The sequence below is a fragment of the Rhinatrema bivittatum genome, chromosome 2 (assembly GCF_901001135.1).
Source record: "Rhinatrema bivittatum chromosome 2, aRhiBiv1.1, whole genome shotgun sequence".
NCBI classification, from domain to species: domain Eukaryota; kingdom Metazoa; phylum Chordata; class Amphibia; order Gymnophiona; family Rhinatrematidae; genus Rhinatrema; species Rhinatrema bivittatum.
In genome coordinates this window covers 495,876,350-495,900,033 of record NC_042616.1, presented here as the reverse complement: position 1 = coordinate 495,900,033, position 23,684 = coordinate 495,876,350, and the positions used below count along the sequence as shown (strand labels likewise).

Here is a 23,684-nt window from a genome sequence, read left to right as displayed (position 1 = left end):
TACCTTCATTTCATATTGCTGCCTAGAGGATGCATCCCATCAGCTAGCAATTTTGGCCAAGCGGTAATTAAAAGCTGGTTTAACTAAATCTTTCTCTTCCTTGATCCCCTTCTTCAAATCATGGATTGTATAATTCACTTATGATAAGATTGATGAGACTCGCATGGCAGTGGCTGTGTAAAAACATCCACACGTGCTCAGCAAGACCTCGATCTTTCTGAGTTCTAAGAGAGCTTGTTTCGTCTGGGCACCATCTTATGTGGCTGATTTTGTCCTGCTCGTTATTAAAAATAGAAAAAATAAAATACCTGTTACGGGAAAGCAAGTTTGCTTTATATATTTTGAACAACCAGTTTCCTTTTTTTTCTTAAACTTATTCATGAGGAGCTGAGTCAAGTGGTTTAGCAAAATCATATTATACCATCTCTCTAAGATAACTACTTTCCATAACCTTTTTATGGTAACTAATAGAATTAATCTGATTTTGGTTTTTTATTTGAAACCATAAGAACATAAGAAATTGCCATGCTGGGTCAGACCAAGGGTCCATCAAGCCCAGCATCCTGTTTCCAACAGAGGCCAAAACCAGGCCACAAGAACCTGGCAATTACCCAAACCATGCTGATTGGCAATTACCCAAACCATGTTGACTGGAATAACATAGGTAATTTTGTTGTGGTATAATAGGTTCAATAAGGAGTCTGAATCATAGCAGTAGTTAGGAAAAATGCAACAAAGACAAAAGTATTTATGAAGCTCTGTTGTACACAGCACTATACAAGATATTTTATTTATTCATAGTAATTTATATTATCCCAGGACAAGCAGGATGCTAGTCCTCACATATGGGTGACGTCACTGACGGAGCCCGAACGCGGGAAAAACTTCTGTCAAAGTTTCTATAAACTTTTGACTGGCTGCCTGAGGCTACTGAGCATGCCCGGCATGCCATGATATTCCCTGCCACAGGGGTCTCACTCGAGTCTTCGTTTTTCCGCGTACCCATTAGCACTGCGGTTGTCGGAGCCCTGTGAGTCTCCTCACAAACTTACTAAAAAAGTTAGTTAAAACTTCAAAGTTTTTTCCCACATCGGGTCTCATTCCTATTTGAAACCGGCCGGTGACAAATTTTTCTCAGACTTCTCATTTTTTGGCGATTCTTTTTCTCAGACTTCCCATCGACGGCTGTCGGGTTTTTTCAACATGGCCTCCGGGTTCAAGAAGTGTTCTTGTAACCGGACCATGTCTGTTACAGATCCGCATACCGAATGTGTGATCTGCTTGGGAGAGAAACATGAAATTTCATCATGTTCTCAGTGCCAACAAATGACCCCAAAGGGTCGAAAACTCAGAAGAGAGAAGATGGCCCAAGTTTTTCAACTTCAAATACTACCATCGCCATCGACTTCGACCAAGTCTTTGCCTACAGGGGTAACTAAAAAGCTTTTATTAAAGAAAAAGCATGTCGAGGGTTCCGGAGATGCGCCGTCACCGACACCGTCCTCGGCATCGGTCAGGTCAGTGTTGCAAATTAAACAAAAACATAAACACAAGCACCATCGACCATCGTCGATACCACCATCGACGGAACCGTTACCGAAACGGCCTAAAATCATCGCCACTCCATCCTCGATGCCTGCGTTACCCTTAACGTCAACATCGACGGAACCGATAACGACTACACCGGATTTCACATCCCTTGTTCAAAAATTAGTCCTAGACGCATTACAGAAACAACTTCCGGCGCCATCACCGATGCCGGTGGACACACCGATGCCGACGTCGTCTATGCTGGCGGGATCGCTGATGCCGGCGGGACTGCCGACGTCGTCGATACCAACTCTCTCGATACTATACCATCCATACTACCGATACTGCAACCATTATCGATGCCTGTCACTTCCAGAATATCAATTTCAGAATTCTCATTCCTCCCTACTTCAACGACAACTATGTCATTGATGTCAAGATCACTACCTCTGTACACCACTGCTCCCACTATACCATACCTTCCCAAAAAGGCATTTCACAGTAAGAGATCATCATTGGCAACAAAAGGACCAATCTCTGAAGACAGATCCTTCCAGGATATTATTACTAAAAGGTATACGGACTTACTATCTTCGTTACCAACTGCACCAGAAGATGTACCGCCAGAACATTCTTCATCAGATGATCCTTTACCAGGACCCTCTGGAATACATACTCAAAAGGCAACACCACCTCATCAACCAATTCAATATGATTCCTGGTCTGACACGGATTCCGAACCTTCATCAGAGGATTTTATGTCATATCCCTCTCCGCCACCTGCCACAAAGCAGTCACCACCGGAAGATTTCACATTTCAGTCATTTGTACAAGAAATGGCAGATAATATTCCCTTTCAATTGCATACCGAACAAGATAATAGGCAACAAACACTAGAAGTGCTTCAATTTGTTGATCCACCTTCACGCATATCCAGCATAGCTCTCTGCTTCAACGGCAGGGGAGAAAAAAAGAAAACTGATACTTCACGCATATCCAGCATAGCTCCCTGCTTCAACGGCAGGGGAGAAGAAAAACAACCAATAAGGGCTGTATAACATAGTCTGGGTAAAACAAATAAGCATGGGTGTAGCTTGCTTATTGCGGCGGCTACTACCCCTAACTAATCAAGCTAGATATTTCACTTGGATGCAGCTCCATCACTGCTCTCTACATTAAAGGTGGGGGTGGAAGGGAAATAGAACCAAGAGCTACGAGAAACAGATAAGTATGAGAGAAAAAATGTGTGAAGCTTGCTGGGCAGACTGGATGGGCCATTTGGTCGTCTTCTGCCGTCATTTCTATGTTTCTATGTTTCACCTAAGCACACTCTTGCCATACCTGTCCACGACATTTTGTTACAACTACAACAACGTCTGTGGGAACACCCTTGTTCAGTCCCTGCAATAAACAAGCACATAGAGTCTACATATTTGGTACAACCTTCCTCAGCATACCAAAAAACACAACTACCCCACCACTCGGTGGTGGTTGAATCGGCCCAAAAGAAATCTCGCCGGACAAGAGCCCATTCCTCAGTCCCTCCAGGGAAAAACAATAGATTCCTTGACCAGCTGGGCCGCAAAGTGTACCAAGGAGCAATGCTGAATTCCAAAATATCAGCATACCATTTGTATATGACACAATACCACAGAAACTTGTGGAAGCAAATGAAAGAATTTGTGCCATCTTTGCCTGCACAGTATCAAGAAGCTGCTGCAGGCTGTTATAAATAAAGGTCTCAATGCCGGCAAACACGAAGTACGAGCAGCATATGACAGCTATGACACCGCTTCACGAGTGGCTGCATCCGGCATTGCTGCAAGACGCTGGGCCTGGCTTAAAGCATCCGATTTAAGACCAGAAGTACAGGACAAGCTGGTTGATCTTGCCTGCCTGGGGGATAACCTGTTTGGTTCAAAAGTCCAGGATGCTGTTTCCCAACTACGGGAACATACAGAGACACTGCGGCAGTTATCCACGCTGCCACATGACCCTTCTCCACATTCTGCCAGACGACCTTCACGAAGGGACACCAGAAGGCCCTTCTTCAGACAGCGAAAATACTACCCTCCATCGTCTAGACCGAGACCTCCTAGATCTCAGCAAAGACCTCAACAGCGACAACAAAGAGCTCCAAGACCAGCACCAGCCCCTCAAACTGGACCTGCCACTGGTTTTTGAGATTACGACCGGAGAACAGAGCCCACATGCCAACCCTTACCCAACATTACTAGTAGGAGGCAGACTACAAAAATTTTACATCAATTGGACATCGATAACGTCGGACCAATGGGTCCTGTCTATCATTCACAAAGGATACCATCTCAATTTCAATTCAATCCCTCCAGAATTTCCACCAAAACCTTCTCATCTCACCGAGAATCACATTCTTCACCTTCAAAAAGAATTATCCACCCTTCTGAGCGCCAGGGCAGTCGAGAAAGTACCCTGGGCCCTGCAGGGCAGAGGATTCTACTCCCGTTATTTCCTCATTCCAAAGAAAACCGGAGGCCTCCGTCCTATACTAGACCTCAGAAATCTCAACAAATTTCTAAAAAGAGAAAAATTCAGAATGGTATCCTTAGGTATAATGCTCCCACTCCTTCAACAAGGAGATTGGCTTTGTTCTCTGGACCATCAAGATGCTTATGCTCACATTCCAATATACCCTCCTCATCGCAAGTATCTGCGCTTCATGGTAGGAAATCAACACTTCCAATACAGAGTTCTACCATTCGGTCTTGCCTCTGCTCCCAGAGTATTCACAAAATGTCTGGCAGTCATAGCAGCACACTTGCACAAACAAGGTGTTCATGTTTTCCCATATCTCGACGATTGGCTCATAAGAAGTCAGTCGCAAAAAGGAGCTCTAACTTCCCAAAATCACATGATTGCTGTGCTTCACAACATGGATTTTCTCATCAACTATCCAAAATCCCATCTAATTCCTTCTCATCTTCTCCAGTTCATAGGCGCAGAGTTAAACACTATCATTGCAAAAGCCTTTCTACCGGACGATCGAGCAGAAACGCTGTCCCTCTTGGCAAAGTCGTTACATTCAAGGAAACAGGTAACGGCTCACCAAGTTCTAACCTTGTTAGGCCACATGGCTTCCACAGTTCATGTTACCCCTATGGCAAGACTCGCCATGAGAATAACCCAATAGACATTAAAATCACAATGGATTCAAGCCATTCAAACTTTGCACTCTCCAATCCAAATCACACAACAACTTCGTTCATCTCTCCTTTGGTGGTTGAACAAGGACAATTTACGCAAGGGACAGGACTTCCAGCAACCAGTCCCACAGATAACGTTAACTACAGATGCATCCACCTTGAGTTGGGGAGCTCACATAAGCAATCTCCAAACTTAAGGGACATGGACAAAACTCGAAGCAACGTTTCAAATCAATTTTCTAGAACTTCGAGCTATATGTTATGCGCTGCATGCGTTCAAAGACTGCCTTTCGCACAAGACTGTTCTGATCCAAACGGACAACACAGTAGCCATGTGGTACATCAACAAACAGGGAGGTACGGGCTCGTATCTCCTTTGTCAAGAAGCCGCACAGATTTGGGGATGGGCCCTGAACCACTCAGTGTTCCTCCGAGCCACCTATCTTGCAGGCATTCAAAATGTAGTGGCGGATCGACTCAGTCATCAATTCCAACCACACGAGTGGTCCCTGGATCCCTCAATAGCGACCAGGATATTTCAGCGTTGGGGTCAATCAACGATAGACCTGTTTGCATCACATCTGAATCACAAAGTGACCAATTTCTGTTCTCTACACAAACAGAAGAACCAGCCAGCCAAGGACGCCTTTGCTCGCCCTTGGAACTCAGGCCTACTATACACGTATCCTCCGATACCACTTATAACCAAAACTCTAGTGAAATTACAACAAGGGGTCCATGATACTCATAGCCCCGTATTGGCCTCGACAAGTATGGTTTCCCACACTTCTCGACCTTTCAGTCAGGTATCCCATTCGTCTGGGAGTAACTCCCACTCTCATAACTCAAGATCAGGGTCGGTTGCGCCATCCCAACCTCCAATCCCTAGCCCTGACAGCATGGATGTTGAAAGCTTGATCTTACAACCACTCAATCTTTCATCCAATATATCTCAAGTGCTTATAGCTTCACGTAAACCTTCCACACGAAACAACTATTATTCTAAATGGAAGAGGTTCACTTTGTGGTGCAGGCAAAACACTATTGATCCTTTCACCTGCCCCACTACTTCTCTTCTAGACTATTTATACCATCTTTCAGAATCTGGTCTCCAGATTTCATCTGTTAGAGTTCACTTAAGTGCAATCTCTGCTTACCATAACAAAATGGGAGATGCACCAATATCTGCACAACCTCTTATCACCAGGTTCATGAGAGGTTTAACTCAACTTAAACCACCAATTCGGCCTCCAGTCACGGCATGGGACCTGAACTTGGTCTTAACAAGACTCATGCATTCCCCTTTCGAACCCATAGATTCTTGTGATCTTAAATTTCTCACATGGAAAACTATCTTCCTCATAGCCATTACTTCAGCTAGAAGGGTTAGTGAGCTACAAGCACTGGTCACATATGAACCTTACACTAAGTTTCTACATGACAGAGTGGTTCTCCGAACACATCCAAAATTCCTTCCCAAGGTAGTTAGGGAATTCCACTTAAACCAATCCATAGTTTTACCCACATTCTTCCCAAGACCTCATTCTCATCAAGGAGAACGAGCTTACACACCTTGGACTGTAAACGTGCATTGTCTTTCTACATAAACCGCACAGCAGTCCATAGGAAATCTAAACAACTTTTTGTTTCTTATGATCCAAACAAACCAGGGAAGGCAGTGGGTAAGCAGACTTTATCAAACTGGCCAGCAGATTGCATACAGTTTTGTTATGAACAAGCAGGCCTTCCTCTCCAAGGGCGAGTAACAGCACATGCCGTCAGAGCAGTGTCAACCTCAGTAGCACACTATCGTTCAGTGCCAATTCTTGACATTTGTAAAGCAGCAACATGGAGTTCTCTTCACACCTTTGCAGCTCATTACTGCCTAGATAAAGAAGGACGACAAGATTCAGCCTACGGTCAATCTGTCTTAAAGAACTTGTTTCCAGTTTAAACCCAACTCCTTCTACAACCAATCTGCTGTGATCTTCGGCTGATTCATTTCAACAACAATACTCCACTGTTGACTCAATCACAAATGACTCAGCCTCTAGCTTGCTAATCATCCATATGTGAGGACTAGCATCCTGCTTGTCCTGGGATAAAGCAAAATTGCTTACCTTGTAATAGGTGTTATCCCAGGACAGCAGGATGTAGTCCTCACGAAACCCACCCGCCACCCCACGGAGTTGGGTCCGATACGTTTTATTACTTTATTTTTGCTAAAGCTTATTGCTACATACGAGACTGGAGTGAGACCCCCATGTCAGGGAATATCATGGCATGCTCAGTAGCCTCAGGCAGCCAGTCAAAAGTTTATAGAAACTTTGACAGAAGTTTTTCCCGCATTCAGGCTCCGTCAGTGACGTCACCCATATGTGAGGACTACATCCTGCTGTCCTGGGATAACACCTATTACAAGGTAAGCAATTTTGCTTTCTCCTAGGCCAAGCAGCATGGCAGTCCTCACACATGGGTGACATCAGATGGAACCCGGCATGGAAAACGTCTGACAGAGAACTGGCACACTGAGCATGCCCAGCATGCCACTATCTGTGCGGCCATGCGGGGTTCCCCTTCAGTCTTTCTTTCTGTGGTGCTGTTGCCTCGCGGTTGTGGATATCTGCTCTGTTTTTTTCTCAGAGTTCTCAGTTTCGCACCTTTTTCACGTTGCTTCTGTGCCGGGGTCCCTCTTCATCCAGTCCCCCTAATCAGTAGGGCGGTGCAGTAAGTTTTTTCTCATCCTCTGCGATCGATTCCAGGGCTTTTTTGGAGTCTGTGTCAACCCTGCTCCAACCGCTTGCCGGCCCGAAGCATGGCTTTCTCTGGTTTTCTTCAATGCCCCCAGTGCTCGCAGGCCATGTCCTTTGACTGATCCACATGAAGTTTGTATTCTTTGTCTGGGGTAATCACACAATGTCTGGGGTTGCCGGTTTTGCGACCAAATGACCCCTAAAGGTCGTTGACTGTGGTTGGATAAAATGGAAAAACGTTTTGGCTCCAGGAAATTGAGGCAGTCAATGTCGCAGGGTTGGGGGGAGCCCATGGACACCAAGCCATAGGTGTCCAGGTCCCCTCCAGAGAGGGGTGCCAGGGTTCGACTGCTGTCGGTGTTGCATTCTAGGACGTCTGATTCCTTGCCCTCCTCGGCACCAGGGAAAGACCAGGCCAAGCACCGTGGAAGATCGAGAAAGCACAGTCATCGGTCACCATTGGCACATGGTTCCGGGAAGGCACCAGCATTGGCTGTGTTGCCCCCGAAGCACCCCACGGGGGACAAGGCTTCACCCTTGATCGAGCCCGGGAGTCCAAGGCATTCCCCACTGATGCCCATGTCTGTGCCGGCCACCAATCCCCCTCATTTAGAGGGTGATCTGCTGGTGCCTGCTCCTCCTCCACCAGTCTTATCCATGGCGACCTTTGAGGAGGAGCTGGATCACAGAGTTCAGTTGGCAGTGCTCCAAGCCCTCAGGGGTATCGAACCACCGGGCCCATCGGTGCCACCGCTGATGCCGGAGCCTCCTCCCTCAATCCTAGCACCGCTGTCGGATCGCCTCAATGTCTTGTTGGGCATCCTTCCTACACAGACGGTTTCTGGGGTTCTTTGGTCCCCCGGCGACCATTGTTACTTCCCCCCTCCGGGGCAATACCCATAGCCAGTTCCTCCTCCAAGGAAGGCTCGGCACTTCTAGTGCTATTGGGCCCTCTGGTGCCTTGACTGCCACTTCCGGCTCCAGTGCCGGGTCCTTCAGAGACCTCGATGCCGTCAGGGCCCACGTCAAAGGCAGTGAGCACAGGTCCTCCACTGACCTTGCCCAGGGATTTCAGAGAGGAGGAAGCTTCGTATGATCCATGGGGAGATGACACTTCTGAGTTCTCCTCCGATGTCTCCTCCAGAGTCCTCTCGGAACTGCCCCACCCCCACCCCCGGAGGAGCGGCACCAGTTTAGTCTATACCAATGCAGAAACTATTCCCTTCCAACTCTTAATGGAAGAGGATGCCGGACACCACATGCTGGAGGTGCTCCAGTTTGTTGACGCGAGAAAGGAGGTGGTGGCTGTTCCCATTCATGAAATCTTCAAGGAGTTGCTCCTACGCATCTGGGAACATCTTGTGTCTGTGTCACCGGTAAACAGGAAGGCTGACGCTGTCTACCTTGTACAGAAGTCCCTGGGTTTTGAGTGGTGTCAGCTCCCCCACCTGCAAAAAGGCCAAACGATCCAGGACTCATGTTTCCACACCTCTGGGGCGAGAGCATAGGAAATGGGATGCACTGGGTAGCCCATATCGCCTCCTACCAATTGTGTATGGCCCAAGATTCCCGGAACCTCTGGAAGTGAGTTCAGGAATTATTTATTTATTTTCGATTTTTATATTCCGCTTTTCACACTTTTTTTTCAGTGCTTCAAAGCAGATTACATTCAGGTACTGTAGGTATTTTCCTATCCCCAGAGGGCTTACAATCTAAGTTTGTATCTGAGGCAATGGAGGGTAAAGCGACTTGCCCAAGGACACAAAGAGGAAAGTGGGACTTGAACCCTGGTCTCTTGATTCCTAGCCCACTATTCTAACCATTAGGCTACTCCTCCACTCCTCAACAGCAGCAGGATGCTTTCCTGGCGCTGGTCCAGCAAGGTGTCGAGTGTGGTAAGCACGAGGTGCATTCCACGTACGACATTTTTTAGATGGCTCGCATGGCCACAGCGGGCATTAGAGCCCACAGGATGGCCTGGCTCAAAGCCTCGGATCTCCGGCCAGAGGTCCAGGAGAAGCTGGCGGACCTCCACTGTACAAGGGATAACCTTTTTGGGGATAAGGTCAGAGATGCTGTGGCTCAGCTGAAAGACCATCATGAGACCCTCCAGCATCTTTCGACTAGTACTTCAGGACCCCCCCACCCCCCCCCCCCACCAGAAGTAGTATTACCCTCCGGTTTCCTGCAGGTGTCCTCTAGAGCAGTGGTTCTCAACCAGTGTGTCGCAACACACGAGTGTGTCACCAAGCTCACACAAGTGTGTCACCACTCTTCCAGGTCCCCCGCTAGCCCAGAGCTCCCCCTCCCCCAGTGAAATAGGAATTCATCCTCTGCCCGGGATTAAAATGCTGATAGCCCGGGCGGAATGCAGCAGGAGAGCTGGAGTCAGCGGCACAAGCATGATCTCTTTCTGGATTGCTGGCTAGCGATCACCTCGGACCAGTGGGTCCTCTCCATCATTCACTGAGGGTATCGTTTAAACTTTGGGTGCACCCGAGGATGCTCCCCCGTGCCCCTCTTGGGGGTCAGTCTTCCCATCAGGAAATACTGTTGTCCGAGCTCTCCACCCTCATACAGGCCAGGGCAGTTGAGCCAGTTCCTCTGTGGCAGCAGGTGATGGGATTTTACTCCCGATATTTCCTGATCCCCAAGAGGACCAGGGAACTCCATCCCATCCTAGACCTGAGAGCTCTGAACCGTTTTTCTCAAATGAGAGAAGTTCAAGATGGTCTCCTTCAGCACTCTGATCCCTCTCTTGCAGAGGGGTGACTAGGTTTGCTCACTCAATCTCAGACACATACGTGCACATTGAGATCTCCCACAGTCACTGGAGGTGTCTCCACTTCCTGGTAGGCACCATGCATTTTCAATATAGGGTGCTGCTGTTCAATCTTGTCTTGGTGCCTCGCGTGTTCACCAAATGCCTAGTGCCAGGGGGAGCTCACCTGCGCCATCTGGGGGTGATCCTCTACTTGAATGACTGGTTAATCAAGAGCAGTTCCCAAGGGAGAACGCTTCGGTCTCTGCACTTGACCATTCAGGGTTTGTCAACTACCTGAAGTCCCATCTGGCCCCATCGCTGCGCCTGAGTTTTATCGGTGCTGCTTGGATGCAGCAGATGCCAAGGCCTATCTGCCCCGCGACTGGGCACTCACCCTGGCGGCTTTGGAGGGCTCAGTGCGCTGGAGCCAGCAGGTCACCACCCATCTCATGCTCCTCCATTTTCTGAGTCATATGGTGGCCACGGTCCATGTCATCCCTTTGGCCCGCCTGTACATGCTCAGGGCGCAGTGGAGTATGTGGTCCCAGTGGCGGCAAGCCTCCCAGGACCTCAGTGCACATATATGTATATATGTGTTACGCCCCCACTCCAGATCTCCTTGTCCTGGTGGGAGAAACTGGCCAATTTGGAGCAAGAGGTCCTTTTTCATTCCCCCTTCTTCCAGGTTGTCCTCACCACCAGTGCATCCATATTGGAGTGGGGTGCCCACGTGGAGGGGCTCCGCATCGAGGGCCTGTGGTTGGCTCAAGAAGCTCAGGGCCAAATCAACTTCCTGGAGCTCCAGGCGATCTAATACGGTCTGTGGACAATCCGGGATCACTTAGTGACCAAATCGGTCCTAATCCAGACCGACAGTCAGGGAGCAATGTGGTACATCAGCAAACAGGGGGGCACAGGGTCGTTCCTCCTGTGTCAGGAGGCTGTTCAGGTTTGGTCCTGGGCCCGGTCTCAAGAGTGTATAACTCCAAGCGGTGTACCTGGTGAGGACAGATAACATAGTGGCAGACTGTCTCAGCTGGGCTTTTCGGCCCCATGAGTGGTCCCTGGATCCGGCAGTAATGAACACGATCTTTCGTATTTGGGGCATCCCAGACATAGATCTGTTTGCCTCCCTCTGCAACAACAAGGTGGGGTCTTTTTGATCCCTTTATGGGAAGAACAGGAAACCAGTCTCTGATGCCTTTGCCTGCCATTAGGGCAAGAGGCTTCTGCTGGTGATAAAGACACTCCTGAAGCTCCAGCAGGATGGGGGAACCATGATCCTCATATCCCCCTATTGGCTGTGGCAGGTCTGGTTCCCGCTTCTTCAGGACCTCTCTGTCCGGAACCCGATCAGAATGGGGATCTCCTCAACCTTAGTCACACAGAATCAGGGCTGGCTGTGCCATCCCAAACTCGGGCGTTGCTTCTAACAGCCTGGATGTTGAAAGGCTAATATTGCAGCCCCTGGCATTGTCTGATGATGTATCTCATTCTGGTTGCCTCTAGGAAATCCTCGACCAGGAAGTTGTATAGCCTGAAGTGGAGGAGGTTTGCTGTCTGATGTGAGCAGCACGGGATGGACTCATTTACCTGCTTCACCCCGAAGCTTTTGGACTACTTGTTGCACCTGTCAGATGCTGGTCAAAAGACCAACTCAGTCAGAGTGCACCTTACACTATTGGGGTTTATCACAGGGTGAATGGTACGCCCATCTCAGTACAACCCTTGGTTGGAAGTTTCATGCGTGGTCTGCTTCAGTTGAAACCCCCTCTGCATCCCCCTGCCTGTGTCCTGGGATCTTAATGTGGTCTTGGCTCGCCTCATGAAGGCACCTTTTGAGTCTATGCACACATGTGACCTGAAATATTTGACCTGGAAGGTCATATTCTTAGCCACGGTCACCTCAGCATGTTGGGTCAGTGAACTTCAAGCGTTGGTGACTAAGTTCTTCCACGATAGGGTGGTACTCCGTACTCATCCTAAATTCTTGCCTAAGGTGGTATCAGACTTCCATCTGAACCAGTCTCTTGTCCTACCAACCTTCTTTCCTAGACCTCATTCACACTCAGGCAAGCGGGCCCTGCATTCTTTGGATTGTAAGAGGGCCTTAGCGTTCTACCTTGAGAGGACGGCAGGCCATAGGCAGTCCACACAACTCTTCATCTTTTTTGATAAAAACAGAATGGGAGTTGCTGAGGCCAAGCACACCCTGTCTACCTGGCTGGCAGACTGCATCTCTTTCTGCTACACGCAAGCAGGACTGAAGCTTGGGGGCCATGTTAAGGCTCATTCCCTCAGAGCCATGGCAACTTCAGTGGCCCACTTGAGAGCAGTCCCCATGACAGGTCTGCAGAGCTGCGACCCAAGACTCCATGGTTGCTATAGGCAGGCTCTGTAACTGTCAAGTTGCTGCTTTTCTCTTTAGGCCATGCTTTTATGGCTAGGCTGCTTTTTTCCCCTTAGTTTTCTGCCAGGCCCAATGGACAAAAAACAATCTCCTGCCTCTCATTTCCCCCACCCCTGGAAAAAAATGTTAAAACATGGCCATTGATTGTTAATTTAAATTAACCATTTGTGAGTCCCAAGGAATGCAGATCATGTTATATAGTCTCAGCCCCTATTATGTGCTGAGCTTGCATTTTTCTTTTATTTGGTTCTGAAATTTTCAAGTTACTGTAATATTTTGTCATAGCTGGCCAAATGGTATGATGTATTAAAATAGTCAGTTGTGGGTGTAGTTATCTAATAAATCAGTATATTTTATACACCTGCTGAAAGTAAAAATGTTATTACGTTTTCTAAAAGTGGCATTTGATACTGTTCCGTGCTTGTGTAAGCACACAGTGATGTAAACCAGATTCTGTTAGTACTATTGTTATTAGTTGTTAATACTATAAAAGAGTGCAACATTTGATACTTAATCAAAACTTAAAAAAGAAAACTTTTATTTATACAATTTTGTCTTCATTTAGTGACTGCAAAGCTCTAATAGCACTGTACTTCTACAGAAATGTATTTTACCATGACTGACTTTTGATTGATTAATTTAAAAAGAAATATATTTTGTGATATTTAGTAAACTCTCCTTACCATTGATGTTGTGTAAAGTAAATAGACATAGACTGTAATGTTAATTTTCACCTTTTCCCTACAGTAACAACAGGAAGAAAAGCAATTACCATCATACTTTCGTTCTTCTTCTTTGCAAAACCATTCACATTCCAGTAAGTAAACAACTGCTCCTGAACCACTTAAGCTTGAAATACAGTATATAAAAGTTAACTTTATCATGCTAATATTGGTCATAGTTTTGGGGGTAAGTTTTTCTAATAGTTGTTGAAAGATGTGGTTAATGTTAATGGGATTTACTTATGTACCAGCACAAGCATGTCATTCTTGTTCATATCCAGATCAGTCCAGACGCCTGGGTTTTGCATCCCTACCAGAAGATTGAGACGGGGAAGAAAAGCTTTGCTGAGCCTGTAGTATATAGGGCAGTTTGCCATATTCAGTCCCTCAGTATTTCTCTATTTCCAGCTGATGGTAGAGGTGTAAAGCACCTGCAGTCTTGGAAGAAAAGAAGTTGGAAATTGCTCCTGAGGGAAACAAGAGCAGTATGCAAGGCCCTGATCTCTTTTCTTCCACTGCTGAAGGATCATGCAGTGAGAGTCCTCTCAGATAATGTAACTATGGTGGCTTATGCCAATTGAACTCTGAGTCTCATGTTGTCCAGAGAGGTTCACTATCTATTCCACTGGTCAGAACAGCACTTGAGAATTCTGGCGATATTTCATGTGACCGGGGTGGACAACATTCAAGTGGATTTTCTCAGCTGTCAAGCCTTGGATCTCTGGGAATGGGAGCTAGCAGAAGAGGAAATGGTTCTCATTTGCACCAGGTGGGGAGTTCCTCAAATAGATATGATGGCATAGAGAGGAAATGCCAAGATCCGTCTCTTCTTCAGTCGCAGGTGAGAAAGAGAAACAGAAGGTCTTGATGTCCTGGTTCTCTGGTGGCCAACAGGGATTCTGCTATACGTCTTTTCCTCCCTGACGTCTCATAGAAAGTGTGCTCGGATGCAACAAGACTCACCCAGGGGAGGTGATCTTAGTCATTCCAGAGTTGGTGCATCAGCTATGGTTTGTGGATATGATCAATCTGGCAATAGATGGCCTGCTAAGATTCAGGCATCTTATCAGGTTACTCCATCAAGGTCCCATTTTCTTGGATCAGGCAGGTCACTTTTGTCTCGCAGCCTGGATTTCAAGAGGCACCGCTTGCATTTGAAAGGCTGCTCAGAGGAGGTCATTACAGCCTTGTAAGGTAGGAAGTGTTGCCTCACTGAGGACGAAATATTGTTTCAGCATTCAATGTCTTGCATTTTAGCCATTTTACAGAATGGCCTCAAAAGAGGCTGGCATTCAACTCTTTAAGGGTTCAAGTGGCAGTCATAGACTGTTTTAGGTATAAGGTGCAGGGCATGGCTTTAGCTTCGCACCCATATGTTATCCAGTTTCTCTGAGGTGGTAAAGTATCTGCATCCTCCAGTGCAGCGGATTGTCCCTTTGTGGAATCTGAATTTGGTGTTGAGGGTCCTTTGCAATCCACCTGTACATAATACTAGGGGTTCTGTTCCCTGTTTGATACTGTGCACCTCGCTTCCCCATCCCTCACACCTACTGCTGTTGCATGACGACTTTGGACCAAGTCAGTCATGTTTTCACCAGCGCTGCCTTGCCATGTCAGCAATTCTTTTCATTTCAGATTGCTGGCCCCTATCTCCCTGCCCTTGTCTGATGAATTGTCCTTGTATAGGTTGTTTTTCTGCTCTGGGGGATTGTTGTTTTTCGGAGTTCATCTGTGAGTTCCCTTCTTGGATTGGTTGTTTAGACTTGTTTGTCTCAGCTTACTTCGTTATATAAAGGAAGATGCTTATAGCTCCTAAATCAAACAAGCAGAACTGATGAGCTAGGTAGCATTGTTTTCCTGGTCAGAGTTCCTTATCTTGTTTTCCTCTGCTGAGACTTACATGTCAGCATCCATGTTTTAAAGTCTGTGTCCCTCTGAGGTCAGTATTCATAGAAGGTAAAATTCATATTTTGTTGCATACAGTGATAAAACATCTTGAATCTCCCTTACACACTACCATTTGAGCTGTTGAGAAAGGCAACGTTGAATGACCTAATATTGAAGGTGGTTTTCCTGGTGGTAGTTTGTTCTGCTAGAAGAATTTCAGAACTTCAGTCTTCTCTTGTTGGTATCCTTTACTTCAATTTATGGAGGATGGGTGGTTGTTGCACACCCTACCTTCCTTCTTGCCAAAGATGTTTTCTGCTTATCATATTAGTCAAACAGTGGAGCTTCCTTCCTTCCTTTAGGGGGCTGGATTCAGATCCACAAGCTAGGGACTTGCACTTGGATGTTTGCCGGGAGTAGTTGTGCCATTTTAAGGTGAACAATAGCTTTCGTTTTCAGACCATCTTTGTCCTTTTTGGAGGAGCAAAAAAAGGGAATAAAGCATCTAAAGTGACTATTGTAAGATGGCTCAAGGAGACCATTATGTTGGCTTATATATGCAAGGGGAGTTTGGTTCCTGAGGGCTTGCAGGCCCAATTCTACCAGGATACTGGTAGCAACCTGGGCAGAGTGTCAGTTGCTATTGCCACAAGAAATTTGTCGGGTGGCAACTTGGACATCTTTGCACTCTTTCACGAGACATTACTGCCTGGATTTGTGAGCGCCACAGATTTAGAGAAAGTGTGCTGTGAGTGGGTCTTTCAGGTTCCTGCCCAGTATAGGGAGCTTGGATACATCCTAGGCATCTGGACTGATCTGGGTATGAATAGGAAAGGGAAATGGGTGCTTATCTGCTAATTTTCATTACTATGATACCACAGATCAGTCCAAAATCCCACGCTCTCTGGAAAGACTGCTCAATTCTCTGCTATGGTTCTAAGTTTGAATTCTTCCATGCAGATATCTGGTTCTTTGACTATGTTGGTTGTGTTTTCAAACTCCATGTTGTATGATGGAGCTCGGAGCTGCTTTTGAAAAGGGTAACAAATAGTTTGGAAGTTTTACTCATCTTGGCTTGGGTAGAGGTCATACTGAGGGATTGCAGGTGGCACTTTGCCTAAGCTACAGGTTGAGCAAAGTTTTTCTTCTCTGACTCCATCTGCTGGTAGGGATGCAAAACCCAGGCATCTGAACTAATCTGTGGTATTCCAGGAACAAGAACTAGCAGTTAAGAACCAATTCTCCTATTCCAACCCTCCTGAAGAAGCATGCATCTGCGTAAAACCATGTTGGCATTAGTTACCTTGCCTACTTTGAACTGCTATGAGAGAGTGCTGCTGGTATTAGCTGTTTTTCCTTGTCTTGCAAAAAGAATTGTATTTATTACTGATAATGGTGTGTGCCTGCTACCTGGTTATTTTATTTTTTTTTATATCAGATAAAGTATAATTGCTTATCTGTCATTTTTCTTCTCTAATGGCAGAACCAGAAGTCACACTATCCATGTGCCTTCCCTTTTTGGAAAGTTGTTCTTACTCTTATTTAGCTTTAAGATTTTTAGATATGCTATATTCAGTGGTTCTCAACCCTGTCCTGGGGACCCCCCAGCCAGTTGGGTTTTCATGATATCCACAATGAATATGCATGAGAGAAAATGTGCATGCAAATTTTCTCTCATGCATATTCATTGTGGATATCATGAAAACCCGACTGGCTGGGGGGTCCCCAGGACAGGGTTGAGAACCACTGTGCTATATAGTCAACTGGCATGCAGAGGGGGCAACGACACATGGAAATCCTCCTGCCGATGCACAGAGCTTTCTTCCAAATGCTGATCAATGCATGCAACCCAGGTTATATGACTTTTCCCTCCCCCTCATGTGACTTATTCTACTGTTAACAATTCTATTGTTACAGGAAAACAATTCTATTGTTACAGGAAAACAATTACACATTCTCTGTGCTGTAAATAAGATTCTGAAAAATACTTTCTCTCATGACAGCTTGTTTGAAGAGTCCATAGACTTTACTCTCAATGCCTACAAAATCTTGATACTTAGGTGCACAGGTCTAACAATTGCTACTTTTTAAAAATTCAGTTTCTTATTAATTTGAAAGGATGTGCTCATAATTACAGTGAAACCTTTGGAGAGTGAACATGAAACCACCAAGCCAATAACTCTGACAGCATTAAATGCTTGCATTTAGGTATGCAGTTTTCCAATAATTTTGGAATAGATGCCCAGTTACTCTACTCAATGTTTATTGCCTAAAAGGAAGGGCATGCAAACATAAAAATATTTCTTTCCCCCTTTTAGGTCAGCTGGTTATTTTGATAAATGTCTGATGCTTCTTTTGACCAAAAAAGATTAAACAATTAAAGTGAGAAAATAGGGACAGGAGGAGAGGCATATAAAATGTCAGATACAGGAAGAAAGATCTGAGCCACAGTTTGTTTAATAATGATATAGGAAAAGCTGAGGTCTTAGAAATGGATGATTGTAACTGCCTATTTAGAAAAGGAGGAGTTAGCAAACCAAGCTCCTCTGAGGAAGATGATCTCCCAGGAATGCCATTATCATGGTGCTGAAAAAAATGAAACTTGGTACCTGAAATTTCTCTTTTGGTCTAATGGTCAACCTTCATACGATACCACTACAAGGGTTATCATGCTGATCAGCTCTATCATTTTTTAAGAGCTTTGCAAATCATTAGGTGACCAGATATTGTGCTGATATTATGGTTTTAAGTCCAGGAAAATAATGTATACAGTCTAGTACCAATAGTACTTATCTTGAAATCCACTTGAAAAAGCTTTTGCTGTCCGACAACGCGTGGTTTCGGGGTGGAGATACCCCTTCTTCAAGGACCCAACTTAAACTGGGATATTCAGTGGATGAGATGGTTTTGCGAAGCAATGCTGCTCGCTATCGTTGTGTTGACTTGGCAGTAGTGACCGCTTGTAATTCCTGGAAATCGCCAAACTAATAACTTGTAAATATCATGGTGTACTGTATGGGTTGTTGACAGCCGCGGTTTAAGAGACAAAACAACGTCTCCTTCAAAGATTTAAGGTGCCCAGAAGGCTACCAGCGGTGCACGGAGAAAATTTTCTTAGCTGGTAGCCGCCTGGGCACCTTAAATCTTTGAAGGAGACGTTGTTTTGTCTCTTAAACCGCGGCTGTCAACAACCCATACAGTACACCATGATATTTACAAGTTATTGGTTTGGCGATTTCCAGGAATTACAAGCGGTCACTACTGCCAAGTCAACACAGCGATAGCAAGCAGCATTGCTTCGCAAAACCATCTCATCCACTGAATATCCCAGTTTAAGTTGGGTCCTTGAAGAAGGGGTATCTCCATCCCGAAACCACGCGTTGTCGGACAGCAAAAACTTTTTCAAGTGGATTTCAAGATAAGTACTATTGGTACTAGACTGTATACATTATTTTCCTGGACTTAAAACCATAATATCAGCACAATATCTGGTCACCTAATGATTTGCAAAGCTCTTAAAAAATGATAGAGCTGATCAGCATGATAACCCTTGTAGTGGTATCGTATGAAGGTTGACCATTAGACCAAAAGAGAAATTTCAGGTACAAAGTTTCATTTTTTTCTGTATTGATTCCTTCTTGCTCCCTTTGTTGGGTTCTTTGTTTTTTATTATCATGGTGCTAGCAGCCCTTCCCCATCCCCCGCTTAAAACTTGATTGGTCTCTTGGGGGCTGCAGCAGGAAAAAAATTAATGCTGAAGTTTCAGGCGGCAAAATAGGCTGTTGGGAGGGAAAGTAAGCACAAAAGCCAAGCCAAGTGGCACAGTCTGTCTTGCTTCCTGCCATTTTAGATGCCACCTAAAGCAGATGAAATAGAAAGCACAATTTGTGATATTTCCTTCTAAAATATGAAATAGTTATTTGGCAGGTACGCTAAGGAGATATTGTATGGAGATGCCTGTATTTGCTTGATTTTTGAAAGCGGCATTCATCAGCAATGGGATATTTCAAAACTCATATTTTAATCCTTTTCTTTGTATATCAGAGTTTGAAGATTCTCGGACTTAAGATTAGCAGATAGCTGGAACTTCTTATTTCTCCAAAAAAAAAAAAAAAACTCTGTATAATTTATAATATATCTGTTTTTATAACTTCTGAAGTTACTGTTTATAGGGGTTACATAACCTCCCACTAGAAATGTTTTTTAATGCAAAAAGGCACTTATAATTCTCCTTTTTTTTTTCTCCCCTCAGATATGTATGGTCAGGTTTGCTAGTTGTCCTTGGCATATTTCTGAATGTTTACAGCAAGAACATGGATAAAATGAAGCTCCCTTCCCTAGATATCCTCTGGAGCAGGAAAGTGGCAGAAGGAAAGACAAGGACATTATCACAAACGATATAGGCAGGAATTTATGCGAGACCTGGATACTATTGGAGTAATCGCTAACTAATTCCCTGTCCAAAAGGAACTTTACTAAACCAAAGGAGCGGGATGCCATTGCTTGTGATGACCAGACGTTAATGTGGCAGAGTTCTTTGCATTGGACCTTGGGAGCATTCATTAAAATGGTGAAAAGGGGGCAACATTTGCAAGGCGACTGAAGATAACTTGTGACTGAAACTAAAAGTCAAAAGTTGTGTAATGGTCTTAAAATTTTGTATTATAAATCATGTTGGGTTATGTGAGAAGGGTTATTTAAGATTAATATTTTGCACATTGCTAATGAAAACTGATAATCTGTTCCGATTGACCAAATTGGTATTTAAGCTTGAAAGGACAGTGAGTGTTCTCGCTTGTTTTAAATAAAATGACCAACTTTTCTTTTATAAAGTTTATGATCAAGATCAAGCTTTCATGAAATGTAGCAAAGTTTCTTGATTCTCAATTGAAAATGTCAGTTAAAGCAGCAGTATCAGTAAAAACATTTAGATAATACAGCTGGAAGTTAAATGAAATCATGAATGAACCATTTTTTGATCTGATTTATGTCTTGTTTCTGAGTTGATAGCGTTTGAAGTATTAGTAAACCAAGGCACTATTGCGCTGTCCTTCGCGTGCAGATATCCTGCTGTAAATGTGAATCCCAAGTATGGCAGGGACTAGGGGAAGAATTACACTGGTAAACAAATTTCTGGGAACATTTTGTTTCCTCAACAAGCTTCGGTGAAACAAGTAGATTTTAACAAGCTGAACACAAATATGCATTTATTATGTCTGTATCACGTACCGTTTGCCAGAAAAGTGTGATACACATTAAGCATTGTTTCGTGTCTGTAGCGGCGTAAGCTATAATGGCAGTGTTGGCACCGGAAAACAAAACTAAAAAATTTTTGCCGCAGATTTTCTTTTGTAATCATTGTCCGACGCTTCTCGGATGAGAGTCCAACAATAGTCACCCAGCATGGAGGGGTTCCACTTGCCTTGATACCATTTCTCCATTTTGACATTGTCTTGATGAAACCTTTCTTTGAAAAATTTAAGTGCAGAAAAAACTTTTTGGTCTGATTTTTATATAGTCTTTATTTTCTTTTCAAACAACGGCTGCTCCTTTTAGTGCAACGAAAATTTCCCAAAATTTTCGTTGTACTAAAAGGAGCAGCCGTTGTTTGAAAAGAAAATAAAGACTATATATAAATCAGACCAAAATGTTTTTTCTGCACTTATATTTTTCAAATTACTGCTGTTGAGTGCAGTCTCGCTCCATCTTTTGTGTTGATGAAACCTTTCACCATGTTCGTCCCTCACAGTGCCAAGGTTGTCTAGGAAGAAGTCCAAGTGGGAATGAAGAAAATATATCTTCGATGACATGTTGCACTTCATCATTTTGTATGCCTGAACCAGATTTTCAACCTGTTCCACAGTCTGCTGCCTTATAGTTGCCTAGAAAGTTACAAATGACATTCTTGAAGGCTGTCCACGCAACACGTTCTGTACCTTTCAGAAGACCACCAAAGTGGTTGTCCTTCATCACAGCTCGGTGTTATGATATCAAGGTGTTTGGATTCTTAGGGGCAACAGTGATAGTGACTCCTACAGGGAGGAGCCCCATAGGGAACTGTAGCACCAGGCTAGACTCAGATGCACAAACGCAGAGAATATATCTTTATTATGCAGCTTGTATGGTTCACCAGAGGTGGCAGTAGAGAGTGGATTAAATAGCAAGTCTGTAATCCTCGGTGGAGGAGACCCATCTCATAATGATGTTATAAGGCGCCGAAGCAGATATCCAGTGAGGCGTAGTAGGAGAGACAGACTGGCAGATGTTATTCACACTCCCTGGTAGCTGAGTAGGTAGAGTTCCTAATAAGCAGTAAAGAGAGGATAGATAGCAACAGTCTGTGATCCTTGGCAGAGGAGTCCTGTTCCACAATGGTGGTGTAGGGCCCGATGCAGATAGACAACGAGGAGCTGTAGATGAACAGACTGGGAGAAGTAGTACTCACTCTCTGTAGCTGATAGGTAGTGTTCCAGCAGGTAGAAGTATTGGTAGCAGGCACCAGGATAGACACACAGGCCCTCGAGGAGCGAGTACCTAGATTCAGGATAAGCACCTGGAAATAAGCATAGGGCCCCCGAGGAGCAGGGACCCAAGTTAGTAGAAACCTGAAGAGTGTAGATAGCTTCCTGCAGCAGCAGAAGCGGCAGAGCAGCTTCAGACCGGAACAAATCCAATCCGTTGCTAACTCGGCGAGAGTCAGCAAATGGGCAACATTTTGTAGTCGGAAGCAGTGACGTCACTTGAGGGGGACGCTCCTGAGGTTCGTGCCAACGCTGCTACAAGATGTTAGGCGTGCGCGCCCTAGGAGGCCTCAGGTCAACATGGCAGGATGCCGCGCCAATGCCGCTCTGGGGACACCGGAGTGTGCGGCAAAGAGACGCTACGGACACCATTCTCCCGAGGCTGGTGGAGAAGGCTGAAATAGAGGTGAGGCATGTCTGGCGAAGCCGTCTGAGACCGGATGCAACACTCGGATTTGTGGGCCAACAAAAACACCTTCTTTTATTTTGGCATCACTTATGCATGGAAACATTTGCCACAAATAATCAAAGGCTTTACTTTGCTTGTTCATTGCCTTAACAAAGTTTTTCATCAGCCCAAGTTTGATGTGCAAAGGTGGAAGAAATATCTTACTTGGATAAACCAATGGGTCGAGCGCAACATTCTTCTGCCCTGGAACCAACTTCTTATGGAGAGGCCAGACTTTTCTGATGCAATGCGAATCTCTTGCTCGACTGTCCCACTCACAAAGGAAGCAACAATACTTGATGAAACCAAGCTGCAGATCCAGTAGAATTGCAACTACCTTGAGATCACCATACAAATTCCAGTTGTACCTCAAGTACTCAATGTGGTTCAGCAGTAGCTGCATGTTCTCATGTTTCTTTCATAAGAACTGCATGTCCGACAGGTATTGATGGGTAGATATTGCAGTTGTGCAGCAAAACAGCCTTCAAACTTAAGATTGATGAATCAATAAACAGTCGCCATTCTGTTGGGTCGTGGTCACATCTGAGAGCACAAAACAATCCATTGATGTCACAGCAAAAAGTCAGACTGTCTATTTGGTTGAAATATTTTGTCAAATCTTCATGATGGCTGTGAAATACTGTGAAATTTTCGTATCAGATGACAAAAGATTCCATCCTTGCAGCCTTGACTCAAGCAGCTCTGCCTAACTCTTCGATAAAGCCAAATCTCTGACCAGATCGTTCAGCTCTGACTTAGATATTAAATGAGGATCGCTGGATGTTGATGGCATAAAGTCAGGATCAGCCACAGCTTTCATCTGCGATGGCTCACCATTATCGCCTACCTCCTCATCCTCGTCATCAAGTGTTCACACCTCTGGCGGTTTTGGAACAGGAAGACTGTCGTCATGCGGCACTGGTCTCTTTGCCGATGCAAGGTTAGGGTACTCAATAAACTTCCTGTTCTTTGAGTATCCTGACACATTCATCATGCAGAAGTAAAAGTCAGTTATATGATCTTTGTTCCCTCTATATCATTGGTATGGCAAATGGCATGGATGGTCGCATACCTTTCAGCCAAGCTCGCAGACTACTGGCGCAAGATGCGCAACATATATGAGGAGCCAATGCTCTGTCCTGGTCACCAATTTTGCACCTGAAGTATAACTCGTATGCCTTCTTAATGAGTGCAGTCATACCCCTTTTCTATGCTTTCAGAATAAACACATCACAGATGTAACAAAACATTTCACGGCTATTATGAAATTGGCGTGACATTTCATAAAGTATATGAAATTAAATCCACAAGCTTTAAACTCAACAGTTTTAGTGATACGATTCACTCAGATGTTGCATAGGAGACTACTCATTGATGCTGCTTATATAAGGCTGCGTCATCATGGAAAACAAGTTGGAATCTTGCAGCTGAGCTGGGGCTTGCCCAAGCAAGTTCTGGCATGATCAG

General features: G+C 45.0%; 1 protein-coding gene across 3 annotated transcripts in view; it reads left to right on the top strand.

Annotated features, from left to right (window-relative positions):
- SLC35B3 (solute carrier family 35 member B3) overlaps positions 1–20,098 on the top strand; it is a 166,286-nt gene extending 146,188 nt beyond the window's left edge. For all 3 annotated transcript variants that reach the window (XM_029590635.1, XM_029590634.1, XM_029590633.1), the window contains 2 exons: positions 13,387–13,456; positions 19,501–20,098. In XM_029590635.1, the coding sequence (XP_029446495.1) occupies positions 13,387–13,456; positions 19,501–19,651 (221 nt within the window). In that variant the 3' untranslated portion in view covers positions 19,652–20,098. The remainder of the gene's footprint in view (positions 1–13,386; positions 13,457–19,500) is intronic.
- Positions 20,099–23,684: the final 3,586 nt, after the last annotated feature.